Source organism: Dermacentor variabilis, chromosome 5 (assembly GCF_050947875.1).
Source record: "Dermacentor variabilis isolate Ectoservices chromosome 5, ASM5094787v1, whole genome shotgun sequence".
Lineage (NCBI taxonomy): Eukaryota > Metazoa > Arthropoda > Arachnida > Ixodida > Ixodidae > Dermacentor > Dermacentor variabilis.
The window spans coordinates 115,355,060-115,369,811 of record NC_134572.1 but is presented as its reverse complement, the minus strand read 5'-3'; the positions used below and the strand labels follow the sequence as shown (position 1 = coordinate 115,369,811).

General features: G+C 47.1%; 1 protein-coding gene across 1 annotated transcript; it reads right to left on the bottom strand.

The window, feature by feature from the left end:
- Positions 1-287: 287 nt before the first annotated feature.
- On the bottom strand, positions 288-11,474 carry LOC142583075 (uncharacterized). The gene is made up of 3 exons (XM_075693364.1): positions 11,084-11,474; positions 6,532-7,729; positions 288-923 (listed from the first exon to the last, which is right to left on the bottom strand). The coding sequence occupies exons 2-3, from the start codon at positions 7,719-7,721 to the stop codon at positions 662-664; spliced, it is 1,452 nt and encodes a 483-aa protein (XP_075549479.1). The 5' UTR covers positions 7,722-7,729; positions 11,084-11,474; the 3' UTR covers positions 288-661.
- Between the last annotated feature and the right edge of the window lie 3,278 nt (positions 11,475-14,752).

Here is a 14,752-nt window from a genome sequence, read left to right as displayed (position 1 = left end):
AATTGCAGTACGTAGTCGCAACGTTGTTGTCTGGACAGCCCGTTAGCTCACATCAATAGCAGTGCTTGTTAAGCAAACGACATAATCAGCTGAAGGAAGCCGGGACAGCAAAAACTTAAATATTGCGGAAAGAAATCGAAAGCACCATTCAATTGGGTTCCGTTAAATTCAAGGTTACATGTGACATGACCATACAAAGGACTCCTGGAGAAGCGCCTGGTTTCCTATCCAATAAAATATTACTAGAAACCGATGAACTACACAAATCCGATACAGAGCAGTTGTGATACGCTTTACCTCATTTTTATTTATCACGAACAAGACATGTTCATCCGCAAGAAACCACGAAAACATCGATGACAACAAAAGTCAGCTTTCCGTTTTGGTTTTCAAAGTATTGTTTCGTAATTAATGAAAAAAAGAAGAGGTGAAATCGGCAGGAACTCTGCCGTTACATATTCCGGCTTCTTGTGTCGCTGCCTAAACGATTGTTTATCACGTGACCTACGCCGCGCTCGCTTCCAATGTCCAGGTGACACTGAAAGCCAGTCGCGTTCGTCGGTCCTCGGCACTCCATAGAGATGTGAGCCTCGCGCTTGATTCTGACTCGCCTCTTCGGACGCGAGTCTGACTAGCGTGGTACCGCCGGCAGAGGGCGAGGCTAGTCTTCGCCGCCGTAGCCGAGCCTCTGCTTGAGGCTGAGGTAGACGTGTGGCTTGGCGCGTAGCTTGAGGAAAAGGAGCGTGGCGATGATGATCGCAAGGATGACGGTGACGGTGACGAGCAGTCCCAGAGCGACGCGCATGGCGATGTTGATCTCCTGCCAGCCAGGGTGCTCCAAGACGACGCTCTCGGCGCACGGCATGTCGGCGCTGCTCATCTTGGCGATCAGCCGGCCCTCCAGTTCCTTAGGGCTGCCACACCTGCCAGAAGGCAATACGGTATACGTACCGCACCTGTTTTCTTTTTTTTTTTGACTGAGATCTCGTCACATTTCTCAATGGTTTTCTCTGCGTGAAATGACCCGAACGAAATTGCGGCCAAACCAATCTCACGATGAATGTCGACGTTAGTGCGCTTAGCAGAGAAGTAAAGCAATAAATTTTATAAGGCATAAGCTTAGAAATTCGCCCCCGAGTGTAAAATTACTTGCGTACTATACAATAATTATATCGAAACTTGAATATGCATGCGTTGTTCGGGATCCCTTTACTAAACACAATATTACCCCCGTCTCGAAAAGGTACAGAGGAGAGCTGTAAGGATTCATTTACTTAAAATTTTCTCCGTACGACTCACCGTCTGAAATAATGCAAGCTAATGGCATTCAGTCAGTCGAACAAAGAAGGAAAACTTTACGTTTGCAATTTGTTTTCTTTCATAGGAATCGGGACCTAGCAATTAACCCATCAGCCTATCTATCGTCTTCAACATCAAGGCATTCTCGCCATGATCATCCTAAATCGCTGACACCGTATTTTGCACGAACAGATTTATTCAAGTTCTTTATTCATTTATTCTTTATTGCCTTTCGTAAGAATGTGATGCTTTTAAACTTAACTTTGTTTATATTTGCTTTGTTTATCTCTTTCACCCATCCCACTTGGACTTGCACAAGGTTTGCAGTATTGAAAAATAAATAAATAGAGGTATCTAAACACTGTATTGTCAGCAGAGGGATGCATCATGTACGAGGCGTGTGTGAAGTCGGGGTTCTCACTCGCGCATCCCTCTGGACATGCTGGGTTGGCGTTAAAGAGGGTCAATGAACAGCGAGGCATACCCAGTGGCAAATAACCGGGGACCCAAGTTAGCGCCATGAAGATTTACTGAAGAGCGGTGCATACTCTATGGCACACACCCAATTACTCAAGTTGGCGTCAAGGAGGTTCAATGAAAAGCGGCACATAAGCAGGGGCACGTGCCCAGTAACACAAGTTGACGTGAAATGGATTAACTGATTAGCGGGAAATAGACACTGCATGCATATATATATATATATATATATATATATATATATATATATATATATATATATATATATATATATATATATATATATATATATATATATATATATATGTATGTCACCAAACACACACACACACACACTGCGCCCGAAAACTGGGTGAAGTACACGAAGAATCTTAATGGTCAATCGGCATCAGGGACGGATGACATTACGAATCAGATGTTACGGAATTTAGACGACGGGTCAATTGAGTTCCTTACGCGGGAGATCAATAGCCGATGGAAGGAAGGCTCTTTCCCGGAAGAGTGGAAACTTGCAACTACTGTTCTGATACCCAAACCGGGGAAGACCATAGGGCTTGATAATGTCAGACCCATTTCGCTGACATCGCGTTTGGGGAAAGTCGCTGAGCATGTCATTTTAAATAGGCTAAGGCGTTATGTTGAAGGCAATGGGGTCTTTCCGCACTCGATGATAGGATTTCGGCCCGGCCTCTCGACTCAGGATGCTATGATCAGCATTAAGCATCAGCTCCTTGACCGGCGGACAAGGCATACTAAGGCACTAATTGGACTTGATGGGGAAAAAGCTTTCGATAAAATCCTACATTCCTTCATTCTGCGGGTGCTATCGGACTTGAATATGGGGCAGCGTTTTTCCATTTTGTCAAGGCTTTCCTTATGTATAGAAGGACACGTCTCAGGTTCGGGGAGATAAAGTCCCAAGTCTTTAAACTGGGTTGCTGTGGTACTCCGCCGGGATCCGTACTCTCGCCTATGGTATTCAGTCTAGCGATGTCGAAGTTGGCTAATACGCTGGACACTGTCCAGGGAATTGGCTATTCGATCTACGCGGATGACGTTACTATATGGAGTGTCGGTGGCAGTGATGGAGAGCTTGAGGCTAGGCTGCAGAAGGTGGCAACGCTTACGGAAGAGTATTTGGATCTTGTGGGGCTCAAGTGCTCCACTAAAAAGTCGGAGTTGTTGATCTTCAAATCTAAGAAGCTAAGTCGTAGGCCGAAGGGTTGGGTAGCGGAAGTTGAGCCTTGCATTATAGTCCATACTAGGGAAGGGTCGTTGATACCCAAAGTTGAAGCAATCAGGGCGCTGGGTTTTATACTTGAAGTGAATGGATCGAATATTAGAACCATTCAGCGTATTACCAAGAGGACGGAGGAGGCCATAAGACTTATAAGGAGCATCTCTAATAGGCAGATGGGTTTAGGAGAAGAAAGTGCGATGCGGTCAGTTCACACATTTATTATGTGTCATTTCTCGTATGTGACATCTGTGCTAAATTGGAATGGGGGGAGAAAAACAGAAGCTATAAGCAGAAAAGCCGCCAAGGCTACGCTTGGTCTGCCTGTGACTACGTCAAACGATATGCTGTTATGACTGGGTTTGCATAATACTTCAGATGAAATTGCCGAGGTTCAGCGTGCGGCACAGGGAGCGTTTGCTAGGTACACCAGCGGGTAGGTATATTTTAGGGTCGATTCAAGAAGCGGTGGCTGTGTCGCACGATGGGCCTCCCCTACACGAGTTCAACGTGAACCTTAGGGCAAATATCATGATTCGTCCATTTCTGCGGAATGTACACCCCATGCACAATGTAGGGAGGCGGGTCGCGAGAGCTAGGGCTTTGTTGCGAGAGGCAAAGTATCAGGAGGAGTAGTCTGCGTTTGTTGACGCCGCATGGATTAATAGGAAAGATGCTTATTCGGTGGTGGTGGTGGTGGTAGATGGCAAAGGGAGCGTTAGAAATGCCGCTTCCATTGATACCAAAGATCCGGGGATCGCCGAGCAGGTGGCTATTGCTCAAGCACTAATTGATTCAAGAAGAGTTTTGGTATTTAGTGACTCGCGATCTGCGATTAAAGCCTTCTCGAGAGGACTTGTTGCGGAACCGGCTAACAGACTGCTGCAGGGTTGGGATATCAGTTCGCATACAGTTACTTGGTTCCCGGCGCACATGGGGACAGTGGAGGGTGCCCCGCGTAACCTCAACGAGGTGGCGCAAGGGAGGCACGAGGATTAGTGTGCCATGTACTCCCTGAAGGGGCTGGATCTCCCGCTCCTGAGTTCAGGGACCAACTGTTAAGCTACAACGAGATCACCAAGCACTATTACTTAGGGCGCAGGGCATTCCCCCTGCCACATTCTAAATTAAATAGGCCACAGGCGGTTACATTAGGGCTTCTGCAGGCATGAACGTACACTAACCCGGTCATCATGAATAAAATTAATCCTGACTGCGGGGTTTCAGTTAGTAAGTGTGGGGGTTTGCTCGATTTAGAACACACGCTTTGGCGCTGCTTGGCGTTGGCCGGTGATGGTTCTCGAGGTGAACAGTGGTGGCAGCGGACGCCGCACAGTGAAGTGCTGGCGGACCAACTCAGGGCTGTCTAGAGGGCCCGTGTGACGGCAGAGGGGCTCGGCCTCTCTGTCCCGACATAGGAGCGGCCCGCATCAGTCCCAGGCTGATTCCTCAGGACCCAAATAAAGCTCTTCGTACCATAGTCTGGCCAGTTTTCTTTCAGGCTATGTAACCATCTCACCAAAAATGTGGGCCGATCCAGAAGATAGTGCAGTCCAAAAACAACTTGGGTCACTCGCTACTGGGTATGTACCGCTCTTCAATGTACCTCTTTGACGCCAAATTCAGTCATGTGCAGGTCTAGATTAAACCTTTTTGACGACTACTTAGGTCACTGGATGTGTGCCACTAGTTACGTGGCACTCTTCATAATAATGTGTAAGATTGCTATTAAGGTTTACAAAGCGTATAAAGTGCACTAAGAACAGGAAAGAGCCACTCAATGAACAATAAATTAATTTCATCCCAAAAGAATTATATTCGTATACTTAGACAGTCATCGTCGATGAGTTCTACTCGAGTTTTTAAATTATGGGGTTTACTGTCCCAAAACAACGTACGGGCTATAAACGACGTTGTTTCTATTTAAATATCTCATTACAAATGTGACATTCAGTACACACAGACTCGTTACACTACACGGTAGGCTTTCTCTCTGACTCCAGTGTAGAATGTATGAGTATACCAGTGTATTAAGGGTATGCTGCCGGCGTTATAGAAGGCAAGTGCTCGTGAAGAAGCAGCGAAAAATGCAACGATATTTGACGCTACTTCAGGCCGGTGAGACAGCTTTGCCTAACGACACCGAAAACATGCTACACTCAGGTATAGTTGTTATGGTTAAAGTGCACAAGGAATAGGAGTCTGTTGGTTTAGCGACGATTCTTGTTTTATCAACTGCGGACGAGGAAATGATCTGTGGAACTCGGGGCTCTAGAGAATGTGGACTGCCTAACTTCCAAGAAATGTTCAAAAGAGCGGGGAATCGTTTCAGTCGTTTAGATAAAGGAAGACAGCTTCAACTAGCCTCACAGAAACCGGTGGTACAGTTCTACTGCGTGCAGTGGTTGATGTCGTGCCACGTTTTACTATACCACCACTAAGTGACATGTGCAAATTTAAGGTGACGTATGCTCTGACTTCCTCTGGAGGAGTGATTAAAAGCGGTTTTGCGTTGATTTCCGGTATAGAATGTGTGTCACTTCAAGACTCCTATTTTCGCAGATGCTTTATTTGTCCCTTTCTATCTGTCGTTCTACGCGCGCCTGTGTGTGTGTTTGAGAGAGAGAGAGAGAGAGAGAGAGCGATCACGCGCTGAAAGTTAATGTCCCCGACGCGCTGCTTAAGTACGCCCGGAAACGCGTCCAAAACAGGCGTTTGCATGTTCTCCCTTTTGACAGTTGTTCAAGACAACCACAAAAACTTTTAAGTTTTTGTATCTTTCGTCAGAAACATAAAAGGGGTTTCAGCTTGTAGGTGTGCTTCTGCGTCATTAAATACCGTTGAGGTGCGATGTGCATGCGCAATTGGTCGTCACCGTTGTCGAAGCTAATGATGCATAAAGCCAAAAAGAGTCCATTTGTCTAGGTGCGCCTGAAATTGCCAGGTTATTTCGTTTACGGAAATGGAACAGTTAATAAATCATACAGTATATAAACAGCCCACCGCTCTGCTTTGACAAGAGTTTTAGGTGAGCAAAGAAAAAAGTTTGGTAACTTGCACTTTATTGATACGAAAAAAAAAAGACCACAACGCCCGACATCCTTCATAAATCGACTCGACTCGTTGTTTTTGTAAGCAACTAATTTCAACGTCCGTTTCCTGAAAGAACAATTATTTTGTAGGTTTCCTTATGGCATAAGGCTTCTATAGGTCAGTAGTACATTTCTTATATGTGGAGGACCCGCGCTATGTCAGTCGGATAACATGCTACACCGTGCGGCTACATGACTGAATGAAAAGACGGAGGGGGAAGCCCGCAGTAGGCATCATTTGCACAATGTCATACGAGAATCTCCTGTCATTCAATGGGTTCGTCATCGCGAAAGTGAAAGAAACCGACACTGTCATATAATGAACCGATGAAAGGTAGCCAGTTCGTATTGTCCACACGCCGTCGCTAGAAAGTATCTTTTTGTTATTCAGAGCGAAAAGGTAGGGGAATAGAGCGGGTATCTTACCTCAATTTGGCGTCGATGACGTCTCTCTTGACGACGTGTGGCATCCATTCGAGCTTGCAGTCGCACTTCCAGTCGTTCTCGGCGAAGTCCACCTTGGTGACGTATTCCCAGCGCAGAAGGCTCCCTGGCAGAGTCTTCAGCCCCGTCTGGCGAGCGTAAAATTCGTCCAGCTCGATCTTAGCGTCGGACCAGTTGTAGGTAAACGCCCGTTTGTCGATGTTTGTCAGCCTCGGGCAGAAGCTGAGATCTATGGTCTTGAGACTCGTGACGTCGCCGAACGCGTGCGCCTCGATGGTGGTCAGATCTACCATGTACTTCAGGAAGAGGCTTCTCAGGGACGTTAGGTTGTAAAAACTGTAAGGTTTGATGGTCGTGATGGGATTCCTGCTCAAATCTAGGTGACGCAGGAGACTCAACCGGTGCAATCCTTTGAACGGAACCTCTTCGAACCCATTTCCGCTGAGATCGAGCCACTTGAGGTTGGTCAGACCGTCGAAGTCGTTCTGCCTGAGTTCTTTGAGGGCGGTGCTCTGAAGGATCAACTTGTTCAGAGAGGTAAGCTGTGCGAGCGCGTTGCCGTTGAATTCCGCGAGACTATTGTAGGCCAGGTTCAGTTCGGTGAGGTTGCTGAGATGGTCGAAATGCCTCGGATACAGCGTCGTCAACCTGTTGTGGCTGAGGTCGAGGTACTGAAGTTTCCCGAGGCCAGCGAATACCTCTTCCTCGAGCGACGCAAGGCGATTGTGGCAGAGCGTGAGTCGGTTCAGTTCGCTGAACATTTGAAAGGCCGTGAATGCGATGAACTGTATGTGGTTATGGGACAAGTCAAGCACGTGTACGCCAGGTGCCGTGTAGAAGTAAGTGTCCAGCACGTTTTTGAGGTCGTTCCCTGCCAGGTTAATTTCGATGACGTGGTTGGGCACGGCTACCCGGTTAAGCGAGGTGATGTGCTTGTAGGAGCAGTCAATTGTTTTTGGGACGGCTTCCGTGTAGCAGCCGCAGCTGTGAAGCCGACACAGATCTGTCGGGGTGCTTATTGGAAGATTAGGCCGAACGGTGTCGTTCGTACCATGAGCTTCGGATTGTACTTGGCTGCCAGCGCCGGAAAACATCCTGTTGAGCAAGTTGCACCGAGCACTGCTGACAAGCAGCGCGAGCAGCAACACTGTAGATTTTCTTTCGAGAACCATGATGAAGCCTGCACAAAAGTAATTGAATGACTGTTTCATTTATTGGGCTTAACATTCCAATGAAACACACAGGAGACTTGAGAGACCCTGTAGTGTGGGCTCCGGATCAGTTTCACAACCTAAAATTGTTTAAACGACTCTCAGTGTGTAATGCACAAGTGTTCTTGACTTCTGCCTTAATCAGAACGCGGCCACCGGGAGCGGGAATTAAATATGCGACCTCGTGATCAGTAGCATAACACAATAGCCACGGAGCCACGGCAGCGTTAAAAGAAATAAAAAGCAATGTCTAAGAGCTATTATTATGCCAACTAACCTGTATCATAAATTATAAATTGTCCCGGTGCTGCGCTTGCGACATATCGGAAATACTCGAAAAATACACCGCTGAGAACAGTATGTCCGAGCCCAATAACGCGAATCCAATGCGCGTTATCTGGTATTAAGCCAACCCATGATAATGAGTCAGTGTTGTTTATGCATTTATCTTGCATTCAGACACACTTGCCAAGTTTCAACGTCGCAACCGGCACAGGCGGTCAGTAATTATTATGCGCCTAGAGAAATGTGCGCGAATCAGCTACATGGTTCTCGATTGCTATAATCGCCAGAAAAATACGAACAAAGTATATAGGAAATAGCGCAAAGCGACGCAACAGGCTATCGACTTTCTTATGGTTCTGGTAATATATGCGGCATTAGTTACTTCAACGTCAACAACAAATACTTATATTATTGTGTTACACGAATGCATCTAGGCGGTAGCTACGGATCATATCGAAGCCGAATCATGAAGCCCTCTAGAATAGTATATTGCTCATCACATAATCGTGCTGTATTATTAACCATTTCAAAGAATTTCAATCACGATACCTCCTTTGTCCCTCCCATTTCTAATACTAAAAGCAAGCGGTGTTCCTCGCGTGCCTCTTTCGGCCGTTGTGGACCTCTAGGAATCTCTACTGCGATAAGTTAAGTGGAAGGCAGAGTCTGAATGACTGCGATTCTTGAGTCACGCTTGAACGGCGCGCTGGTTGATCCTTATCGTAGAAGGTATCATGCGGCAAGCAATACTTGCCACACACGCTGACGGAAGGTCCCAAGATTACCTTGGCAGTAAAAGCGTCACCTGCGCGTCCTATATCTGCTACCCATCGTGGCGGCTAGGCGGAAGCAGCTGCGCACTGACTTCTAAAACGTTAGGCATGCGCCGACAGGAAAAGGACGGGGGCGTGCAAAATATGTCTTTTGAAGTTGTGCCACTTTAACTCGTCATGTAGTCCAGGGACTGCAGTATAAAACTGATGTGAGCAAACTCCAGCATTTGATACCGTTAGATTGATAAGACTGCTCATGCGGTCTTCTGTCCCCTCTTGAACGACCGGAACCCCCCTTGTAACGTCGAGACAAAACAAACTTACTGAATATAACGATAAAGAAAAGGCGCGTGAACAGTAACAAATGATGTAGCTCGCACTGACCAACAGGCTTGCAACTGCCTCATCGCAGCCACCACTTCCCAGGGAGCAACAACAATTACGAGCTATATTGTCACAAATGTGAATGCCCAGTCTATAAATAAAAGTTTTCATTCACTACGCATTGAAGCATTTTATCTCAGGCATACATTGCGATTGCCGAACCGAAATCCACTGTTTAAGGCATGCACATTTATTAGGCTTCCCAGGGCTATCTTCCACTTTCGAGGAGTCACTCTCCAATATATTCGCTGAAATATTGTTGCGTTCTTAGCAATATTTTTGGAAAGTGTTTTCGTAATGCGACACAACACGTCTTTGGGACAGGGTGGAATATTTTGGCAACACATACCTACAAAGTTTTGTTAGCTTAAGGGTCTCTACTAAATGAATACGCTATTTTATATGCTATGATTACCGGCAGGCAACAGTCAGTAATTGCAACATGCGCGTTAAAATCATTAAGCAGAAAACAGAAGGTTGAATTTCATCGTTTGTACATTCCAAGCAGTTGTGATGTCTGCGCCATTAAGTAAACTGAGTGAAGGAAGAGATAATTCCATCATTTTAAAAACATTTTAAAAGCCTGTCCCAATGAAAAAAAAAAGGGGGGTATTGGTATTGTGACAGGAGAAGCGCGGCCGTCTCTCCTCATCCTTTAATAAAAATCCGGTGGTTTGTGGAAGGCTAGCAAAATAGTTCTCTCGAAAAGACGCATCGCGGGATCGAATCCCGGCCACGGCGGCCGCATTTCGATGGGGGCGAAATGCGAAAACACCCGTGTACTTAGATTTAGGTGCACGTTAAAGAACCCCAGGTGGTCAAAATTTCCGGAGTCCTCCACTACGGCGTGCCTCATAATCAGAAAGTGGTTTTGGCACGTAAAACCCCAAATATTATTAGAATAGACACATCAACAGCGCCGCACTTCCGTGATGAAAAACACTATCAGACTTGTCATGTGAAAATACCAGAAAGCTTGCATTATCTAGACGGCCCTGTGTAACTATGTATCTCCTCTTCGCGCAAACACACCATGACTCACCGAGCACCTTATCAACACTGCAGCCATGCTATATATGCCGCCGAACGCATGGTGACTAGGAGCTAATGCATTAAGTACTTCAATCTAATTAGGACTTTGTCAATTGACAATAGAAAGTCTTCTACACGTGTCCTATCGCGCATATGACGTCTCAACTTCGGCATTTGACCAGATCGCTGGCCTTTCAGATTCTGCAAGCAAGTGAAATAAATTTCATCCCAGATATCATGAAAACTAATGCACTAATATTTCAGCTAAATAAAATAACATAATTTGTAGTAATTGCCTTTTTTATGCCTCGTAATTATTATTTCACTTCCAAATGAAGCGAACATCAGCTTTTTAAGAAGGCGTTCAGCTTGAAGCAGCAGCTGCGCTTTTAGGTCCCTTAGGTATTTTTTTTTTGTAGCAGCCTCGCTAATAATGCCGTTTTAGTATTTTTATTGGTTTTTATTTGCAACGCTTTACGTTAAGATTACAATATAGTGGGCGGTGTAGTAGTCGGGCTGCTAAGGTCGCGCTACGTTTTACTGCACACAATGAAGTATATAAAAGCAACGGAAACTTGCTATAAAGAAATAATGTGTATTCGATTACACAACTATATGGAACCGCACATAGGAAAATGTAATGGCAAATGTCAACGCGGCGTTTGTGTAGTCCTACTCTGCTACACGGCATAACACTATCTGAGTTACCCGGGCCTGCTAGGACTCTCGCAGCGTTCACGACTCGCACGCGATAGTTGTCTTGTGGCAGAAATCCATCCCTGTTACATCACATGCCCCTGTTCTCTGTCAGCGTCACTGTTAAGATCCCAGAAAGGTGTGAATTCTTACCTGAAGCTGGAACGGTCGCAACTGCTAAGACTAGCAGAGAATCCGAAGGCGTTGGCTTCGGAGCACCCCGAGATAACGGCGCGTGGCGATCTTTGCTCTCCACGTAGATACCGGTTGCTGGAGGCGCGGCTAAGCCGTTGCCATGGCAATAGCCTAGATAAGCTGTTCTCTCGCTGCTCGTACTTTCCTACACTCCACCCCCCCCCCCCCCAACGCTGCTGCACGGTAGACAAGGGGGAGCAAGGGGCGGTGTGGTCGTCACACTGAGTGTCGAAGGCCCTTCGACCTCGTGGTTCTATTTTGGCAGGTATTGTAGGCGCACAACGGCGTCGATAGGCGGCAGCGAACGCTTCTTCATCGCATCCTTCCGCTCCAGCTGCCGGCCTATGTGCTGATGTCGTTGGAGTAAAGGGGTAACGCGATACTGGCGGGAGAGCCAGGGCGTCCGGACGGCGCCGGAGACGGCAGCTATAGCGTACGTGGGATGTGCAAGCGAAGCAGCGCAAGGGTGAAGAGAAGCTCGGCCTCTCACGTAGCGTCGACGGTCGCCTAGGAGAGCCGTGCTGGAAGCGCAGCTTGTGTATTTTACTGTCGTTTCTCGTGCAACAGACGTGTTACGGTGCAAAGATGGCCGGCGCGCTGCTGGGGTTTGTCGCGTTGCCATGGCAGCGATGCTGCAGTCGTAGCTTCGTGCGAAACTTCGAGGTCTATTAAGGTGGCCGTCACTAAGCGGTCTGAGCTGAGGAAGGCAGGGAATGAGAGGACACGGCACTTGCTGTATGTAATCGCTAATCAAGTTGGATGAAACCTCAATTTTTTTGTTAACGTTTTAAATTTCACTTCCATTTACCCGAAATTTTTCAAGCGTTCACGGTATGGCTAGGCGATAATAGTACACGTGTGGGAGGCTGGTTCCGAGACTAGGGGTCGCTTGATGGTTAAACATTTTCAGGCTGGTAACAGGGAGTTTCCGCACGGTATAACAGGTTGTCGAGGAACCACATCGACGCAAATTATTTCTGAACTGTTACCGTTAGATCCACCGATAGCTTACTGTAAGATTATTCGCGCAAGCGGCCACTTACCGCAGAAACTATTTGTTACGCGTTTTTCATTTCACAAATTTCCGACCATACAGTAACAAGATCAGACTATGTGCTCCCTCACCCCGCAACATAACATACGGACACAGGACAGTTTTTCAACCGATATGACATTATGCCAACATACCCGCTAGAGAAGATGCAGATGAAGCTTCTCGATCTGTCCATGACGACGTTGACTCTATGTCAGTACCTCTGCCGAGAGCAGACGTGGATACAAGGCTTGGCTTGCAGGCGCGCCGTGCGGGAGCTTAGTGTCGCAGGAGAATTCGACTTAATTCACCTGACGCCTGCCTTAATAGATTGAATGGCCTCTTGAAACTCGGTTTCCACCTGGGATACCATCAACTGAATTAGAGTTTTCCCCTCCCGTTGAGTCGGGTGTGTGGGCTGGTATCCATAGGATTTGGACGCAACTGTCTTCGCTCGTTGTTTTGCCTTTTCTGAGTATGTTTAGTGCCTCAGGTGAGATCCGGCCGTCCGTTAAGTTGCGTACTGGCGTCTGGGAATCGCTGATTATACAGTATGCATTGGTTTGTGTTATGTCTAACGCTATGGGGCTCCTGCTTTGCCCAGGGGGCGCTGCGAAAATGGTGCTAAAAAGCGCCCTCTGTCCTTAACTGGGTAGTACCAAGCTCGGTCGTCTGCTTCGGAAAAGACGTTTATAATATGGACCCACCACTTTCGGTTGTGTTGTGCCACGGCTTGCAGCGAATATCGGGCGCCGAAGATTTCTTCAGGGGTGGCACGCTACGTAAAGGCAAGAAATTATGCAACGCCGAATACGTGTACGCCGTTCAAGAAATAAGCGGCAAAGTTTTAGCGCGGTGTCAATCGCAAGTGAAGCGAGTCGCGTACGAAGTTGAGCTTCAGGTAAGGTTTGCACGCTGCTAGATTCAGGCGCACAAACGCGAGGAAATGCTTGCTATAAATCAATTCACAGCAGCGATAACCAGACATCATATGTACGGAACTTCTCGAGCGCACGACAGTACGCGCCGCGACGGCAGCGGTCTTTCAGCATGCCGCAAAAACAGCATGTGCTGCTGCCTGACTTCGGATGGTGTCTCGGTTTTAACTTCAGTGTAGCCAATGATCAACGTGCACTCTGGGTATTTTTTCTTTGAGCACTCAGGCTGTGAAAGTTATATATCTTTAATAGGGAACTTGTAAATCCAATCTTTTGTTACTTCTGCCAATGCTTTCAGAACTGAATAAAAGATACGACAGGCAGTGCTCTCATGCACCCGAAACATGACACCAATAGCTGCAAAAGATACAACCATCTGCTGGCCATCAGTTTGGGCTGATGTTTCAAGTCGCAAGACGCCTGCAGAAGTCAAATCCTCTTTCAGAGGTCTGGGGCAGCATTCATCATCGCGAGTTCATGCTGAGGAAAAGCGTCCATATGTCTTCTCTTGTCTGGTCAGCAAGAGCTGCAGTGTAGTCGGAGCACTCTGCAGGCTTCTGTTGCTCAGTGTGGGTTTATGGCTGCATGGCAAGTAAAAGGTGTGAAAATATAATACATCAATAGCTACAGGTTTGTAATGTGAAGGAAGTGATAATGCTCAGAAACGCAATAATTATACACCACCAAAGCGACTAGTTCTGCGGAGAAAAATTTTTAGCTTGCATTTTCGCTTCTCGCCTCGAAGGTTTCCTCAGATGCAGTTTGCATGTCTGGAACGTTGTTCCCAGCAGCGCAGGAACTCGGCTTCAGGCCCGTTTTCTGCCACCTAAACGTTTGAAAAGACCACAAAAAAAATTCTATTGAAGTTCTAATATGTGACGCCTAACCGCAGCAGACGGAAAACAGGAGTCACCGAGAACCGTTCCAGGAGGAGGAGGAGGAGACAAAGGGGAGGAAAGACAGGGAGGTTATCCAGTGTAAGTGTACCGGCTGGCTACCCTGTGCTGGGGAAAGGGGTAAAGGGAATAAAAGGAGAAAGAGGAAGAACAGGGAAAAAATGGAAACCAGAAATTTCACACAGTAACGCGATACTACGCGCTACAACATTCAAAGGCGGTCGCACAATTCGCATGTCCTTAAAAACTTCAGCAAAGCCTTTAAGGCCTTGAGTGGCGAAGCCCGTCTGGACCAGTGTCCTAGAGCTTTTTTCTCTGTAAAGGGGCGATTGGCCAGTTTTTCGTGCACGGTCCAGAGCACTTTTTTGGCACTTTGTAACGAAGACCGTCACAAAGGAGGTGCTCAATCGTCTCCTCGCAGCCGCAGTTGTCACAAGTAGGGCTGTCGGCCATTCCAAATAGGAGTTCGTGAATGCCACGCCGAGCCACAGGCGGCACAGAAGTGTTGCTTCTGAAACCGTTCCATGTGACTTGAAGAGTCAGGCGGAAGAGATCTGTTGTAGGTCACGGGGAAGACTGTAGGCACATACGCGGGATGACTAGCCGAATTGCTGTTATCGTTGCCCACAAAGTGGCGACTGCATATCCTGGTGTTCGGTGCTGGTTCCCACGGTTTGCCGTCGGGACTGTAGGTGCAAAAGACCGAATTTGAGCAACGCAGATAATCAAGCAAGCTTCAAGACAGACGAAGCAGTCAGCA

Excerpts from the sequence above, each read along its gene's own strand:
- LOC142583075 (XM_075693364.1), bottom strand. The coding sequence starts at position 7,721 with ATGGTTCTCGAAAGAAAATCTACAGTGTTGCTGCTCGCGCTGCTTGTC. Across the intron at positions 924-6,531 it reads GTCATCGACGCCAAATTGAG|GTGTGGCAGCCCTAAGGAAC; the intron begins GTAAGATACCCG and ends GCCTTCTGGCAG.